Below are 18532 nucleotides of genomic sequence, written 5' to 3'. Positions count from 1 at the left end.
GCCAGAGACCCCTTAATTGTGATGTTACTTCAGCTTGTGAAGTAGAGGAGAAGCATCATTTAAAATCTTAATATGCAGGACAAACAAAAAAATCCTCCCACATCAGAAGGGGGGTGCAGTCTAAGCACAAGAACAACCCCTTCTCCCCTTACCATGTCAGAGACCAGCAAAGTGTTGTCCATATACTCGTCATGAGGGTTCACAGGAAAAGGTCTCAGCTTTCCACAAGTGACACAGGGTCTGAAGGAAGACTTCATGTAAGAAGACATTACAAAACTGTGATATTAAGAAGAAAAAATTGAAGAAAATTTGAAGAAAATTGAAGAAAACTGAGCAGAGCTCAGAGAGACTCTTTTCACACGACGTGCGGTAGAAAATCTGAGGTGCTGAGCTCTGAGGAGAAGGTTCTAGAGGGTTGCTGGCGCCTGATTGGCTGTGGTTTGAACAATGATAGACTGCAAATGGTTTTTTCCTTTTCCATGCATTCCTATGTAGAAATATGTGTAGGCTTGTTATGCCTTTTTTCTATTACATATCTCAGGTTTTATGTTGTTACATATATATATATATATATAGTATATTATTGCTATTTTATTTACCGTGGGACTCCCACTCCGACGACCGGGGATATTCAAGCATGTGAATCTATGAAAGACACCCTAATACTGGAGAATAAACAATGCGCTTTTTTGCCGCCTTGTTAACATGCAAAGATAGGTTTGACATTTGTATGATGTGTGTATATAGATTGGGCTGAATGTGCACAAAGGTAATACCAAATAAACTAAAACACAGACAAATAAAGCATCTGTTAAAAAGGTTAATTTATTTTCTTTGGCATCCATTATTCAGATTGTTCAGTCAGCGCTCGCTCCTCAGTACAACCAAGCAGCTTGCCTAGAGATTTTAGACATAAAATAATTCCTCATTATAAGGAATGATATTTAAAAAGAGGCAAAGGAAAACATATAATAGCTAAATACTCCTGTAGGATGATCCAAGATGTTTCAAAATATCTCAATCTAATGGCTGAAATAATCTGTCCCAGAGCATCTTAAAGCAAGTATAGAATAAGTAAAATATTACCAAGGACGGCTCCTCCGCTATGGTGGAGTGTCACCCCAGTGCGAGAAGCAAAAACATAAAATGGTAATAACTTTCAGTTATTACCATTTTATGTTTCCTTTGAGGGTGGGCGCAGCTGCTTTGCTAACAGAGTAGGGCAGGGGAGGAGTGGTTTGCCCAATCCTAAGTGCGCAGTGACGGTTTGGTCGGCCATCTCGGGCCACCCAAACCAGTCATGTGCACTTTCCCCTTCTCCATGCAGGAGCCATACAGCACGCATGGAGGACATGCCCACCCCTCTAGCCCCTGGCTGAGTGCTCAGACCAGTCACAACGCTTGCATTGCAGTGTTGTGATTGGCTTGGGGAGGGAGCCTGGCTGCCTGTTTCCTGTTCCTTAAGTCGGAAGCAGGAGAGCAGGAGCAGAGACGTGGAACCCGGCGGCGGCAAGCTAAGTGATTGTTTTTGCTCACTCCAACACAACCCCCCAATCCCCGTGTAAATCCATGCGCCTGATTCCCTCCTTTCCCACCTAGCCACAGCTGAATATTACTAACCTGTAACTAAAGGTTTGAAGCGGTGCACTATTCCACAATTTAGTGTTCAGTTTGGAATATTAGAACTTGTTTACTTCAATGACCGAGTTTCGGTTTTGAGAAGGACTACTGATCATGTAGTCAAAATCACATGCATCAGCATGGAGACTATCTTATTGTGCCAGTTAAGTTATAAATATAAACGGCTTAGCAAAACTATCAACCAAATCCTTTTATTGCCAACTGCAGCGGATGGGGGTGATGCATGCAAATCCACAAAATGGTGGCGAGTTGCAACCAGTTAGTTACAATAAAGTAGCATGTGCTGTTGATAATCACATGCTGAGGCGTATCCCCTTTATAAAGAAGCTGATAGAAAGTAAAGATAGTTGTAGTGAGTAATGTTTTAAGAATTGTTTGGGTGACTAGAAATCTTTCCATACTGAACGCCAACTGGCTGATGTTATGAGAATGTGTGTGCAGACGACCGACCATGTGGCTGCCTAAGGAATATCCACCAGTGGTATGTTGCCTAAGAAAGTCATGATGGCACCTTTCTTTCATGTGAACTGAGCCAGTGGGATTTCAATGAGCTGTATGTTTGCATATGCATAGCAAACCTGAACGCATCACACAATCCATCTAGATTTGGACATAGGTTGATCCAGTACTGCGGGTGCAAAGAAAACGTATCTTTTGCATAAGACTTTAGTTCTGCCACTAAAGTACATGAGTGCAGGTTTGATGTCCACGAAGTGTAGTGCCCTTCCAGCTCTGTTTCAAGGGGATTGAAATAATGTTGCAAGGTCTTTTTACAGAGAGTCAGGGCCAAAGCTTTTTAATTTCAGCACCAATCAACACTAGTGAGTGTCCTATTTGGTTAGTTTCTAAGCTCGGTGCAATAGGTTTGGGATGTGACCCATATACATCCCACTGTGGCGGTAAAAGAATACCCCCCGTTTCTAAGTTTTAGACTGACCCAGCACCCGAGAAAAAATGTATTCTTATTGGTATGACCAGTGTAGTACACTTGTATTAGTTGATGAAAACAGTTATCACAAACAAAATTGTAGTACCCAAACAGAAAATATATATATTTGAGTAGTCTTGATTGTAGTTTTATTCAAATTCTTTATTGAAATTCAGTTAATCTCCTTATTCTTGATTAAAAACACCACACAATTACTTTGCCGCCAACGCGTTTCATCCCTCTTGGGACTTCTTCAGGGCTTAAAGTGGTCTTGTTTCTTTTAGTTATTGGTAAGTATGGCTCCAAGCCAACCTTAGCAGCAGCCACGATAAAGCAAAGAATATTGAAAAAAGCAATCCCCGTTGTTCATGAGGATTCTTATGTTCTGAATGGATTAATCTTGATTATAAGTATCACCCGAAAGGCCTGGTGCTCAATGCTTGTGATATCTCTTTGCAGTAAATGGATTGTGCCCTCTAATGAATTTGTTCAATTAAAGGCAATGTTCTTTTTTCTGTTTACGGTAAATATAGCATTGTCGCATCCTCTCGAGTGTCACAATCCGCACCAACCGCACCATTTCTCAAAGTTCCACCAAGGTTTAATGTTGTAAGGTCAACTGCTTAGTTAAGGTGAAACAGTAAAATTACCTTTGGAAGAAAGTGTTTAAGTGTACATCAGACTAATTTGTATTTGTGAACTAGCATACAAGATTCATCCCCTGATGGTGCTTGTGGGTCGTGATCTCTGGGCAAGGAAGTGTCTGCAAAAGGAAAAGCAGCCTTCCTAGTTAATGCCAAGTGGGTGTTGGAACAGAAAAATGTCCCCTGCATGGTTCTGCAGCGTCAAGGGAAATCTGTGCTCTCCGGCTTCATATCTGCTGAATGCCAACCTGATTATCATTCTTTTCTGAGCCTGACCGACCATTTTGTGTTATCTTCAAAAAAAGTTTATAATCCCTTAATTAAAGATGGAAGTATTCTGATAAATTCCATTTTCAGAACAATAAGCGTGACAGCACTTAATCAGAGAACAACTTGTAAAATGCAGTAATATATATTTAATGATGTGTGAATCAATTTGGAAAACTGCCACAGACCAACACCGATGTATGGAGCGGTCAGAGGCTAGCAGGAATATTTAATCTTGTTATAGTTTTAAATAACTTTGTCTTTTCCAGAAAGGCATTGCACATGACTTTCAAAGTATCCTCTGTTTTTTTTACTTACAAGTTGCCTGTGTTTTATTTAAATATTTTCTATAGGTTGATGCTCGCACTTCTAACCTCGTCATTTTTGCCGAGGATACAAATACCGGCAGCTGATGGGCAGAATTTGGCACGGTTGTGCTAGGATCTGAGAGGGGCACTTTCGCTAACGCAGCTGTTGGAACAGGAAGCACTTCTTGTTTAATAAGCACTTTTGGGCTCATTTTGAGTGTTGTGCAAAAGCTAAGCAAAATCTGCACCAAGTCTTAGAATTGACCCTACCTGTGCAAAATTACTCCAAGGAAATCCGGTAGTATACCAGGGAAAAACATGAAGTTCTACCATCAGGTATGTGGAAATCCTATAGCATGACAACCAGGACATATTGTTTGGGGTCAAGGGCAACAATTTTTCATGTGTATTTTGTCCTTGGGACAAGTAGTCCCAACCCCCTGCAGCACAAACCCTTTGGCTGCCAGTTTGCAGTGTCACATTACGGATCAGGAAAGGGCACTGTTTGCAGTTAAGGTAATATTTTTGTCCATATCTTAATTATGTTCAAACTTGTATTTATGGTTCATTAATTGAAAGCCTTTATATTAGGGTGACTGCTCTAAGAAAACGGTGTAAGCTCTGACTGCACTACTGACAGTGGTTCTAGTATAAAAATGTGTACACATGTTTTCAACGTTTAGTAATATCAGGCTACGTATAATGCTCCCAGAATGCTCTCTAATTTGATGCAATTAATTGCAGAAGCTTGAACGCAAGATTGATGATTATTTGCTTTCAAAATAAAATGTTCATAAAATGCAAGAAGAAAAAAAAACATTTCGCTAAACTAATTTAAAATTTCAGGTACAATTTCTTTGCAGAAACATTTATTAACACGTGTTGATGCATGCTAGTATTTCCCCAAAATATTCATAATTGAAAATCAGTGTAACCAGTTTCAATAAGATTATGGGAAACAAAAATAAAGAAGCACTGGCAATGCCAGTAAGTCTGAAATTGGTGGTCGGCGTTTTAGTTTTGTAAATATGTGACTTGTTTTGGCCTGGTTTTTGTAAAACCTTACTGGTGTGGGAGCTGCCGGACCCTCACCATTATAACAAACATTGGCAAAAGCAAAAAATGTTTTTGGTCTCAAAAAGCACACACTGCCACAGTAGTTACTGGAAGTGAATAAAACTACTTTGTGCGCCGATGTGCTCCTTGTGAAAAAGCAGAATGCTGTCACTCAAAGTGAAGCTAACCAACACAGAGAGAGACAGAATTTTAATAAACTCAAAAGGTCATGGTCAACGCCAGGCCAACTTAGGGGTCCAATTATTAGAGAAAGTCACAAAAGTGCACTGATGGTATATGTCCTTGCATTAAGTGCAGCTATACGGCTTTCGTGATTTCACAAGAATTTACAGAAGTAGGACAAGGAATAGTACTCAGAAAATATTTGTGAACTGCATTTTAGCATGAGCAAATATGCCTGTGTAGATTTGCTCATGCAAAAGTCTGAGTGTTTGCAAGTTCACTTTCCCTCCAACCACATTTTTACCCAACTCTGGAAGAAGATTTACATATGCCACTGTCAGGAGTAAATTTCCAACATTTCTCAATATGGTAAAAGATTAAAGAAGAGTTGCGGAAAACCCTTAAAACATGCAAGTTAGTAGTTTTGCACAGACTCAAAAGTGCATTCTAACCCTGGAACTATTGCTTACCACTACCTTCAGTCCCAGTAGGTAGGTCTGCGGAAACGTGGCTACATATAGGGAGTGCAAGTATTCAAACACTACTATGGTATGACCCCTGGCATAATCAGAGGCTATATCAGGGCTCTTATATAATGAGATTGCCGCCATAATTTGTCACTGCACTACATGGCACCAAAGGGACAAGTGGATTTTTTTACAGGACAAGTAGATTTATGAAGCAACCTGCCCCATGGACAAGTATTTTTATTATTTTTATTGAAATTTTAAAGTAGAGCGATACACATAGCATCATAAAAAAACTTTTCAAAGGATAATACAATATCCACATGTCATGGTGCAATGTTACAGATAATAAATAAAATAGATCACTGAAATATAACAGAAAATAAAATAAACATGAACTTTAACAAAATGTCATACAGAAAAAAAACATCTGTTGGTCAACTTATTATATCTTTATACAAACATAAAGAGTGAGTCTTTCCCGGTCTAGGGTGTCTGCATACCGTGGGGGAATTATGGTAAGCGAATCAAATGTGTGACGACATGTAAATTGGGTTATACATAGGATTAAATCATATGAAGTAGGTAGCAGGACAAGGCATTTCGAACGGTAAGTCAACCTGTATTCGTAAGTGATGCATAGAGTATTGCAGAATATAACACATACAATCTAGAAGAAGTGTGCATACATTACAATTGATTGGGATTTAACTAGGTGGGTTCTCTTGACCATCAGATCGAGCCTCGGAGTTTATAGTCGTAGGAGATGCCGCTCTCGCCTGTGTCCATTGCATGAATGGCTCCCAAATATCTCGGGGTCTAGATGCAGGGGCCAATATGTGCCGAGTTGTGTGTGGCCACATGTAACATTCGACAGCCAAGCTGCGTACTCAGGCAGCTTTTTCCGACCCCATCTGATTGCAATTTGCCTCTTAGCATATAACAGTAAAAGGGCATGGAGTTTAAGTCTTTTAGGCACAGTGTCTTTCACCAATCCCAGGAGGCCTAAGTGTGGGGTCGGGTCATCAGATCTCTCAACAATTTGATTGACAGCAGTGAATATTTTTCGCCAGTACCCAAAAAGCTGAGGACAGCTCCAGGCCATGTGTAAAAAGGTAGCATTATCAAAGCCACATCTCGAGCATCTAGCATCCTCCCGTAAGTGCATGCGGTGTAAGCTAATAGGCGTGCAATAGTATCGATTTAAAAATTTAAATTGAATAAGACGCAAATGTATAGTTGGGGGAGAGTTCCAATAGTTGTTTACAACAAAAAGACCATTGCTCCTCGGTCAGTGGTATTTCAAATTCTAAGTTCCAAAGTCGCATGGAGGGTGACTCTATAATCGGGGCCTGGTCCTGCATAGCAGTATTAAGTCTAGTCACCAATTTCCTTGGGGAGGATCGCGCTAATATGTTCTGGAGGGCGTGTAGTGTGGGAAGCTCGTCTGGAAAACCCTCCCAAAAAGAGCGGCACGTCACCTTTAATTTATGATATGCAAATATCTCTCGAAAGGGGACTTTCAACTCCTCTGTCTCTGCGGGTTGCTCTCTGAACGTCCGTTCAGGATATATATCAGCGAAAGTGCGCAAGCGAGTGACACTCAATGATATTTCACCACCACTTTCCTCAAGACAGGGCAGCATCGGGTTGTGTTTTAAAGAAATCGCAGGTGCGTAGAGTATCGGGAGGCGAGCCCGCTTCTGTAACTCTCTCCACGCCCAGCGCAGGGAATTAGCAGTATCAATATCAACTTAAGGTCGAGTGGCTCTGTGATATAAGGCTACCGCCAAAGATAGCGGGCTACCGAATCTAGCTCCACCGCCACATGTGGCTGGTAAGGCGTGGGGGCGGCCCAGAAATGCAAGAATTGAGCTTACGCACATAGTGCATATAGGTGCATGTCCGGAGCGCCCCGACCCACTTGTCTTAACGGCAAGGTCATCAAAGCCCTGGAAATCCTGACTTGACCTCCTGCCCACACCAGTGATAACAATTGAGATCGCAGGCAACTGAAAAAATGGTTCGTGTGTGGGATTGGAATCTTCGCAAATAAATAAAGGAATTTAGGCAAGACCACCATTTTGGACAGAGCCACCTTCCCCGCAATCGAGAGGGGCAGTTTCGACCAGATTGCCACCTTGCTCTCGAGCCAATTAACGGCTCGTCCAAAATTCAAAGACCAGATATCTTGAAGGTTGCGGCTGAGCCAGATACATAGATACTTGACTTCATCTGCTGCCCAGCGAAGTGGGAACTCTGACCGCACCTCGGGTGTGTTTTCTGTCAATGGGAAGACCACCGATTTGGCTCAGTTGATTGACACCTGATAGTCCGCCAAAACTTACAAACTCTCGCAGCAAGGGGTCCAGATTGGTGGATGGGTCGCGGACATACAGGGTTACGTCATCGGCATAGAGAGAAATCAATAAGCTGCGTGTGCTGAAACCGATTCCTCGGGCAGTATGGTGTTGTCGAATTCTAGCTGCAAGAGGTTCTATAGCAATGGCAAAGTAGTGGAGGCAATGGACATCCTTGCCTTGTGCCTCTGGAAATTTCTAACCGGTCCGAGAACATACCATTTACCCTAACTCTTGCAGTCGGTTTAGTGTAAAGCAGTCTTATTTGGGCAATAAACATCTGGCTGAATCCCATACGTTCCAATATATGGAATAGGTAAGGCCATTCTAGGGAGTCTAACGCCTTAGTGGCGTCGAGGAAAACAGCTGCAGCGTGCACCGTAGGGTGGAGATAGTGCAGCACGGAGAAGATGGTTCTGAGATTATGGGAGGTGGAGCGGCCAGGTATGAACCCAGACTGATCCGGGAGGGCCACCATCGGGAGGAGTGGTTGAAGGCGGTCTGCTATAAGTTTAGTAAATATGTTTACATCAACATTTATCAGTCAAAGTGGCCTATAGGAGTCCAATGATAGTTCGCCTTTGTCTGGCTTCAATAATGTCATGATCAACGCCTCCCTCATGGAGGCCGGGAGAACACCCAATTCTAGCGATTCCGCATATACGGCATGTAACCTTGGTGCCAGTTCCTCGGCATATGCTTTATAAAATGCAGTTGTAAGACCATATGGGCCAGGCTCCTTGTTCAATGGTAAACCACTAATCACTTTCGCAATGTCAGCTATCGTTACTGGGAAGTCCATATATTTGCGATGTGCGTCATTAAACCAGACCAGCGCGATTGAGTCTAGGAAGTCCTGGAAGTGTTCAGGTATAGTAGAGTGTGTGGTAGTATATAAGTTGGAGTAGAAGGCCTGGAACTCTCGCAAAATCTCAGGCTGCCCCACTACTGCCTAGCCGTTTGGATCATTAATTGTGTGTATAAATGCAGTGCTTTTGATATTTCTAACTAGATTTGCTAGGGTGCGACCTGGCCTGTCCCCCTCTCCATATCTTCTAGCCTCGGCATGTTTACCTAGGAATTTAAGTTCCCGTTGGGCCTCCTCTGCAAATTCCAGCAATTTCCCTTTCAATTCTGTCACTGTCTCAGGATTTGGGTCAACACAGAACACGTTTTCTAGCTCTTTTATCTTCCCTTCTATGGTGTTTAAGGTGCGCCTGATGGCCTTCAGGACTCCCGCCTGTCTCGCTATACATTGTCCCCTAATGACTGCCTTGAATGCGTCCCACAATGTCGACTCGGTGGACACTGAACCTGAGTTTACAGAGAAATAATCTATGATGTCCTTTCTGATTTCCTCCTTGAAAGCCTTGTCTAATAAGGCGTGCGGTGGGAACCGCCAGCTAAAAGCACGTGTATATGTATCTGGGAGCACTAACTCTAGGAGGCATGGTGCGTAATCCGATAATGAGCGGGCCAGGCCACGGACCTCCGTAGTCCAGCTAGCTATGTCGGGGGATACCAGCCAGAAACCTAACCTGGACCAAGCAGCATGTTACTAGAGATACAGGTCCCCTCGCAAATACCCGGGTGATGTATACTCCAAATATCCAGTAGATTACCCTCTGTCATAATACCATGTAGGGCCTGACATGCATGGGGGTGTAGCGGCCTTAACACACCTCTGCGATCCAGGGTATCATTCAGGACTACATTAAAATCGCCTCCCCAAATCATGGTGGCACAATCCATCGCTGTGATTCTGGCCCAAACTTCCCTGAAGATTTCTGGCGTGTCCGTGTTCGGAACATATACTGCTGTCATCACTACTGACCTACCACACAAAAGACCACACAATACAATGAATCTCCCATCTGGGTCAATATATGTTTTGCACTCTCTCCAGTCCAAACCACGCCTCACCAACAAGGCCACTCCACGGGCATAATTTGAGTAAATAGCAGAATAAGTATCACTCCATCTACTGTGTCGTAATTTCGCTGAAGGCTGCGAGTTGAGATGTGTTTCTTGTAAGAAACAAATGTCTACTGCATGTCTCTGTAGATACGCATGCATAAGCCTTGCTTTTCTACCATCATTTATACCTCGGATATTCCAAGTTAAGATTTTAAGTGTATTTTTAGTCACTCCCACGGATGTCCTGTCGATGTCAGGTGCCTACCCCCACGGTTACTTCTATCAATCACATACTTTGGATCATGCGGGAAATTCTCTGTTAATAACTGACATTCAACCAAACGGCCAACCAGCCCCACCCACCCCCCATCCACTCCAACCCCCCAATCATGTTGTGTCAAATCTCCCTCATAGTCACGCAAAGCGTGGAAACAGACGGACGCACAGGGTGACTGAGGAAAAGAAAAAGAGAGCGTACCCGTAGGGCCTCAACATTTGAAAATTAACATTATATCGTTGCATATAATTAGAATGGCAGATATGAGAACATGTTTAATCTAAAGGCAGAGAAAGGAGGTTCCCCTGAAGCACCTGAATATTAACAGTTAAGCATGAATCAATGTCCACTTGTACAGACTGTACTGCTAATTCTCAGCCTGTCTACATGACCTAAATGATCACGTGTCAATCATTATCACTCAAATGACCTTCATTTCCTTCTCTCCCACTGTTCGCCGCCTTTGCGCCGCAGATGTGTTTGGCAAATTTAAGTGCGGACTTAGCGTCAGTAAAAAATATGTGCAGTCCCATCGTGGGAGACCTTTAGTTTCGCAGGATATAACAGCGAGTATGGAATCTCCGCCTGGAGCAACAGGCGCTTCGCAGGGAGGAATTCTCGGCGGGCAGCCTGCACCGTTGGGGTAAAGTCAGGGTGAAAGGAGATGGTGTTACCCTTGTGCGTGATTCACCCTTTCTCTCTTGCCAACTTTAGTACCAAATCTCTGTCCTGGTAGTTTAGGAGTTTGGCCAGTATAGGTCTGGGTGTGCCACCCACTGGCGGCTTTGGGCCAAGTGCCCAGTGAGCCCTTTCCACTGTGAACACAGGGGACAGGTGGGGGTCGAAGAGTTCATGGAGAAGGTCCGAACCATATACTTCCATCTTTGCTATGGCTGTCGTCTCCGGAATGCCCGTAATTCGGACGTTGCTCCTCCTGGAGCTGGCCTCCAAATCATCCGCCAGGAGCTTGTCCATGTGCGAGATTTGCTCCTTTGTTTCCTGTTGGAACTCTCACTCTTCAGTGTGGCGATTTTCTAAGCAGTCCAGGCGTGTTTCATGGGTGGAGACCTGGGACTTTACAGAGTCCATTTGAGATGTTAGAGCGTCCAATTTGGCGTCTATTTTCCTAAGACTTAAACGCACATCCAGCATCAGCGATCTTATGTCCTCCTCTTGTCCAGCACCAGGATTATCACCACCTGCAGCCCCCAGTGCATCTTGCTCTGTGGTGACCTGCCTGGCAGGTCTTTTATTGTCAAAGGTGATTTTTGGTTGCCGAGTGTTGTTTTTGCCCATATCGACCTCTAGATGGGCGATTGCGTGTGTGTCGCTAGGTAGGGCGTAGTGCTTTCACAAAGGGTCGAACCCTCCAGCTGGGGCAGCCAGTCACGAGGGAGCAGCAATATCGAACAGTACCAGTGGGCCCACCTGGCAATCCCAGCGGTTTGAGGTGCACTTTAAGGTGTATGCCCGCAAGGCCTTCACCTGTACCCCCAGTCAGGGACACACATAGCAGGAGTCGCTCCTCATGGGGCAATATCACCACCTCTCCCGCAGTTCCCCATCCACCTTCACGATACCGGCACCTAGGTTTCAGACATTCGGGACATCCAGGCGCAATCTTCAGAGTGAACCTCCTTTGGCACGTAGAGGATCTTAATGTAGCTGCGTCTAGTTAGCAGCGACGCACCTACAGGTAGATGCTAGCAGTCCCGGTGTGGTCAGTCCCGGGTATCCACCATTACGGATGGCAGCACTGCGGCAGTGTCAATGGGCCCCTCCTCACCTGCAATGGCGGCGTCACGGCAGGACTTCTCCCATGCGGCGCGAGCCAGCTCCCCATTTAGCAGCAAGACCAGCCAGTGTCTCCTGCGGGACCCGCTCAGTATCGACACAGGCGGTGAGCTGGGTTCGGGGGGGGGGGGGCAGGCCACACGCCTGGGCTGCGGTCAGTAACTTTTGTACCCCACGGATCCAGTCAGATGATGTGGCACGGCAGGTAGGGATCCCCTCAGTAGGGGAGAAAAGTTCAGCAGGCTTAGAGTAAGTGTGTGGCGCCAGACAGCGTCGGGAGGGTACCTAGCAGCAGTATCGCTATCGCGGCCCCCGTCTGCATCAAAATGGCGACTCCCTGAGCTCTTTGAATTGCGCGATGTGTTCTAAGGCTGTTCACCTCGGTCACCCAGCAGCCGGCGCCACGTTTTCAGGAGTCGGGAAGCAGGATCTCACCACAGGCATTCGCCCCGCAGCTCATACCGCACATATCAGAATGGCCCAGATCCTACCACGAAGGACCCATTAAGCACCGGGCTCAGTTGTTAGACTCGCGCGGGGATGTCCGACCCGCACAGAGCCTCCGCAGCCGCCTCCTCCGGTCCGCACCTCAGCCGGCTCAAACTCAACACAGGTCTCAGATCAGGCCTTGAATTTCGAGCACCTGGTTCCTCAGAGTTTCTGCTTTGGAAGTTGTGCCCTCGTAGCCGCTCTGTGTGTAGGATTAATACGGGAAACATCCTTTACAACGCAACCTTTCCCACGCAGTGCCTTTACGACGCAACTTTTACAACGCAAACCATTACAACGCACTGCGCTGGGGGGCGCTCTAGGATAGGGAATAGGTGTAATTTACTATCCAACACCTTCCCTACTATCCACAGGGACAGGAGTTGGAATAGTAAATTAAACTATTCACTATCCAGCGCCCCAAAGCACTATGCGTTGTACAGGCATGCATTGTAAAAACCGCGTAGTAAAGGCATGCGTGGTAAAAGCATGCGTTGTAACGTCATACATCCGATTAATACAGGATAAATGCCTCAGTCGGCAGAGCTCGCTCAAGAGGCGGCCATTTCGCTACCTGACTAGCCACATCCCCCTGCGACATGGACAAGTAGATATTTTATTAAATTATAGCCCCCTGTAACATGTAGTAACATGTAGTAAAACTATAACTGCAGTTCCCCATTGCAAACCTGAAAATTGTTCCCAGTTCTGTACTTACAAATTGGCCACAAAAACCTTTAAGGTAAAACCACAAACAAGCTATAGCAGCAGGTCCCCCAGCATTTTTTGGAGCTACAAAAAAGTGTGACCCTAAATGATTCGGTTAAGTGATGTACATGGATTCATAACTTTAACAAGTCACTACAACCAGCTAAAGTGACTTCAGGTTAGCAGTTGGCGAGGTGTTAGAGAGATGGGCATTTCCGGCTGAAGTCTGATGCATACAATACGATCTCAGAAAGCCAGAGTTAAATAATGAACAGAGAAAAGTATCAGAGACTGTTTAGTAAGTTACAGGTGGGTAGCACTCCATGTTGTCTTTTTCCAATTCACAAGCTGCAGATGTCTTAGTCTGACCTCTAACTTCACTAATCACTTCACTTATTCCTGACTTTAGTAGATCTTTTGCCTACCAAGGAAAGGGACATTGGTGATGTTGTGGAGGAGTAGCCCGCCTGCCAAACTCTAAATCAGGCCCACAACAATTAATATGCATTTGGTTCTCTAGTGCAGCTCATCCTTCTCTAAATGGTCTATATTTTTTTCACTAAAGCTGGACTAGCCATATGGGCATACAAAAATAGCTGCAGGGCTATTGAGCAGAAGGCTACTTTTTGGCAGGAAGGGTTGAGGAATCCATGGCTTATCCAGCCCTAAAAGCATACATGATTTGCTGCTGTGGATAAATAATAGGTGTAGTGCCAGGCTGGACTGTACCTTAATATTGTTGACAAAATATTGAGCCACCAGAATAGTGTGGTAAAAGCATCACAGACAGAAATACAGAGATGGTAAGTTTATACAGATACGTATGAAGTATATATTCAAGGTAGGTAGATGTAGAGTTAAGAAAGGTAAATCTATTCTTGCCTATATGCACTTACTTTCTTGATGTTTTGGTCCTCAATATTCTGGTAGCGTTGATATTTTGACATACAACTGCGTTAAAACACAAATATTTCAGGAAATGGTCTTCAGAAAGGTCTAAGGAAGGTACGGCTCTTTAGGCACTATATACATGATAAGGTTCCCCCGCTGTACATTATAAGGATATTGTGAGTCACTGAGGAGATTTGTGCACATACAACGTAAAAAGGCCAAAGGGAAAGTTCCTTTATAAAGTCATTTAACTCTGAGGTAACTTGAATTAGCGTAATGATGTACGGCAGGTGGCATTTTATTTCTTACATGGTCACACCATCACCCTTCCCACAAAACACTTAAGCCCTTCAAACGTTTTTTCATACAAAAGAGACAGTATGGTTGCAAAAGCATCAAAAAGTAGCTAGTAATCCTCTGCAAAGTTATTAGAATCAGTTTAATGGAAGTCAGATTTAAAAATGCTGTAGCTAGTAGCATGCACAGAGTTTCTTATGTTTCCCATAATTACCTATATATAGTGTACAAAAAATAACCATGTTGCTATAGATCTCTTCTTTCTGCTGCCCACTGTTTATTTCAGAAAACATATCAGAAGAAACAAAAGCCAGGGCTCACTTTCAACTGCAGCTGTAATTATGCTTTGTATCCTGCCTTTCTTTGTCGCTGCTGGCTCTAGCTGCAGACATTATGATATCACAACTCATCTGCAAAAACGTATTGCAACTAAGCAGCTACGTCATTCTATTATTACAGGTGAGTAGAGACTTGACTTTCATAAGAAAAGTAGGGACGTTTTTATACTGGGTTTGCAAACACCCTTATATTATACATATAAAGCATAGTTATTAACAAAAGAACAAACCAGTTATGCCATACTGCCAAGAGTTTGGTGTGTTTGAAACAAGCTAAAAATGGCCCTAAAGGGTCCACTTGTGAAGAAAGTGCAATCCTCCGATATACATACGTGGCAGAATATTCAAAGAGGCCATAGTAAGGATTGAACATCTCCTTGGAGAGAAGGAAGAACCACTCCCTGGCAACACCGCCATAGTCCAGTCCTTTCTCCGACTCAAACTCAATCCAGAGCCTGGCCTTCAGGACATCGGGCCGCTTCACAGACATGATCCGCCGGTAGGACTCCTCGAAGATGTTGTTCCTGTGGAGTTTCATTTCGAACCTGTTGGGTATGTCAGCCTGGAAGAGAAAACTGCAGTCAGCGGTTTACAGTGAGGCGCATCCCTGGTGTTTAACAGTATTGATTCTGACTGCAGCTAAACAACAGCGAGGCCTCAGAGGACTTTGGAATAAACAGCCATTACTGCTGGATCTCAACAACAAATCAAGGCTGCTCGGGCCGGTGTTACCCATCCTCTCCTCTCCAGGGGGCAATCACTTCAAAAGCAGCAACATCAGGGAAGACACAGCTTATGAAACGTGTCTGACATCACTACCTGCCTCTTGGAGCAAACTGAATAATGCACACATGCAACACTATCATAAAATGGAATCCAGGTCTGTGCAATGCTGAGGTCCATTTGAAAACACAGGGCGTCATTGGGAGTACGGGTTACTCCGTCACAAACATGACAGATATCTCATTTGCTGTATTTGCTGTATTACGAATGCATCGTACACTGTGGCACTTGTAATAAGGCGGAAGGGATATTGGTGATGGTGTGACGAAGTGACCCGTCTGCCAAACTCTAAATCAGGCCCAAAATCATTAATATGCGCTTTGAAGGCTAACAACTACTTTTGACTGTGCTTTGTCGATTCCATTGACAATACACACAATTCAGGTATCATGAAGTACCTTGGCAATCAATGCACATGCCTCAGGGAAAACAATAGCCATCTTGGCAACAACAAAATGAACATGCAGGTCTTTAGAACAGAAGAACCCTCCGGCTGAAGAAGCCCTTCATGATACAATGGTTGACAGGGTTATGTACCATATGGACCAGAGTGTTACCTACTGTACTGAGATCTTTTAACTACCATACTGGCGCAATGTACTTTATAATCGGACCTTCATTTTAAAAAAAATATATAAAGTATGTTTAACAAAAATACAATGGTCACTTTGCAAGCCTACGTATCAAGAACATGTTCTCCAAAGATGCAAAAGCCTACGTGACTATGGGATCCTTCATCACTTCCAAGCAGGCCTTACCAATCCTCCCCACTTATGAGTGGTATAGTTACTTTTATCCTAGCTGTATGGAGCCTTGGTAACCAGGTAAGAGTATCTACAGGCAGAAAATGCAGGCTTACTGCTTTGGGATTGAGCGAGGGATGGGACAGAGCCATTACTCTGCATGGGGCCTCACAACAGATGGAGACTGGAGCACAGTAAGCCTACAGGCTGCAGTACTGCCACAAAAGTTGGAAATTCAAGGTAACTATCAATTTTGATGAATGCCATGGGTTCAAATACAGTGTGAAGACCAAGTAGCTAGAAAAATAATCAATCACCCGGGGGCAGCTCACTCGGAGGAGCGTCGCCCCACTTAATTGGCCCAGAGACAAAAAGTAAAATGATAATGAAGTTAATTCATTACCATATTATTTTTTGTCAACCCGTCCTGAACCGAATGTCAGGACGGGGTGGGGCTACCTGACTGTGCACTATTTTAAAGTGCACATGTCCCTTTGGCGGGTCATCGTGCGACAGCCAGCCTGACATGCGCACTATAAAACTCTCAAACCGGCTGTCTTAGACAGCCGGGTTGAGAGCCGACAAAAACCTCCAGTGTCCTCGGGAGAGGTAAGAGAGGCCGCTCTTTATAATACTGGCACTCCTTTCATGCAGCAACAGGATTGGTCAAACCCATCAGGACGTGACCACAGGAGAAGATGTCGACCGGAGCGAGGAGAACATGTCTACGGAAAGCACTGTAAGTACCTATTTATTTATTTATTTTGTGTATTTATGTATTTTCTTTTAAATGTATTGACCCTTTTTCCCGCTCGTCTAATCGACGGACTTTCCAGCCACCACTGATATCACCATTGTACCTGTGGCTCTGTCTTAGTAAATTTACTGTCCTGAATCACAGCCAATTAACTTGTACATCTATTAGTTTGATTATCTATGTCTTCAATAAGCAGCAAACAAAACAGGAGAGTGGTGGTAATCCTCTCCATAAAAAAAATATACTTCTACTGATTCAAGTGACTGAGGGATGTAGGTAAATGGCTTTATGTTCAAAATCTGCATTAAGGTGTATCCAAATAGACACAGTACAAGAACCCCCCCTCCTCACAACAGACCTTTGGCTCTTTATGAGGTAGCTACACGATAAGCAAGCAACACTCCAGTTCACATAGCCTACATTCTGCCAATTGTGCTAATTTCATGTTATTAATTTCCTTTCAGCAAGGCTGACAATTAGTGAATAGGTCCTCTGTCTGAATGATGTCAAGCCTTTCGGAAAAAAGACTATTGGACTGCTGTATTCATGTGCTGTGTACAGCACCAAAACAAGACTGATCAAAATTTTATTGCAGCGTTCTGCACTGTTGCCTTTGAAAATGTGTCCCATGATGCTAACTGACAAGCAAGTTAGTGACGGTCATGCACGCACACAAAACCTCCATGGCACCGTATCAGTATACCTGAACAGCCAACTCAAATTCTATGCACCCCGAAGAACCCTACGATCAGCGCAGCTCTCCTACTCCGTGGTCCCCGCACCAGAAAGACCAGATCGGGAGGTCACTCCTTCTCCTTCCCCGCGGTCAAAGCCTGGAACGCCCTTCCGTTCCACCTTAGACTGACAACATCGCTCCCCATCTTCGCAAGAAACCTCAAAACCTGGCTCTTCAACAGACTCCCTCCTTGATGGAATGGAACCGGCACCCCCCTACCCTCAGCACCTTGAGACCCTTACGAGTAAGTAGTCGCGCTTAAACTCCTGATTGATTGATTGATGCGCAAGTATGCAATAGTACGGAACCCAACTGAAGACCTCTTGTCCTGCTAGAGAAAACATAGGGTGCATCCTTTATTGTTGCATACATTGAATATACCTTTAAATTAAATGGAGGTCGAACTTCAGCTGCTTCTGTAGGCTAACGCATACAATTTACAGAATCAGAAGCTTGCTATCTAAGTAAAGGGATGGAGCTGAGCTCTGCTCTGCCAATCCAAAAAATTAACCTAAAAGCTACTGACCATTTAGAAACGTTGAAGGGAAGGAAGTTGTCGAAGGTAGAAATGTTCAGTTTGCACTGTGAGAAACCTATTGCAGAATATCTGATTTCCAAACACTACTTGGCCAACATGATGATATGTAGGCTTAAGAATTTGTGGCAGTGACTGAGGTGCAAACTTCAGAATAGATCCTTGGTTTGCAAGAAAACAAGTACATTTCTCTCTGATATTTATAGAACCCAAACCTATTATTATTATTATTATTATTATTATGCAACTTATAACGCGCAAACTAAACCCGAAGGTGTCAAGGCGCCTATCAAAAACAGTCAATCAAAGTTTGCAGAGCACCACTAGGGGTATGCACGTGTAAAAAGGTGGGTCTTTAACGCGGATCTAAAGGTTTGCAGAGAGGGGCGGGATCTTACTTCCAAAGGGAGGGC

General features: G+C 44.1%; 1 protein-coding gene across 28 annotated transcripts in view; it reads right to left on the bottom strand.

The window, feature by feature from the left end:
* NEDD4L (NEDD4 like E3 ubiquitin protein ligase) overlaps nt 1-18532 on the bottom strand; it is a 1724212-nt gene that overhangs the window by 244342 nt on the left and 1461338 nt on the right. For all 28 annotated transcript variants that reach the window (XM_086960462.1, XM_086960464.1, XM_086960467.1 and 25 more), the window contains one exon: nt 14898-15127. In XM_086960462.1, the coding sequence (XP_086816588.1) occupies nt 14898-15127 (230 nt within the window). The remainder of the gene's footprint in view (nt 1-14897; nt 15128-18532) is intronic.

This window comes from Lissotriton vulgaris, chromosome 3_1 (genome assembly GCF_964263255.1).
Source record: "Lissotriton vulgaris chromosome 3_1, aLisVul1.2, whole genome shotgun sequence".
NCBI classification, from domain to species: domain Eukaryota; kingdom Metazoa; phylum Chordata; class Amphibia; order Caudata; family Salamandridae; genus Lissotriton; species Lissotriton vulgaris.
This window is presented reverse-complemented; position numbering and strand designations above follow the sequence as displayed.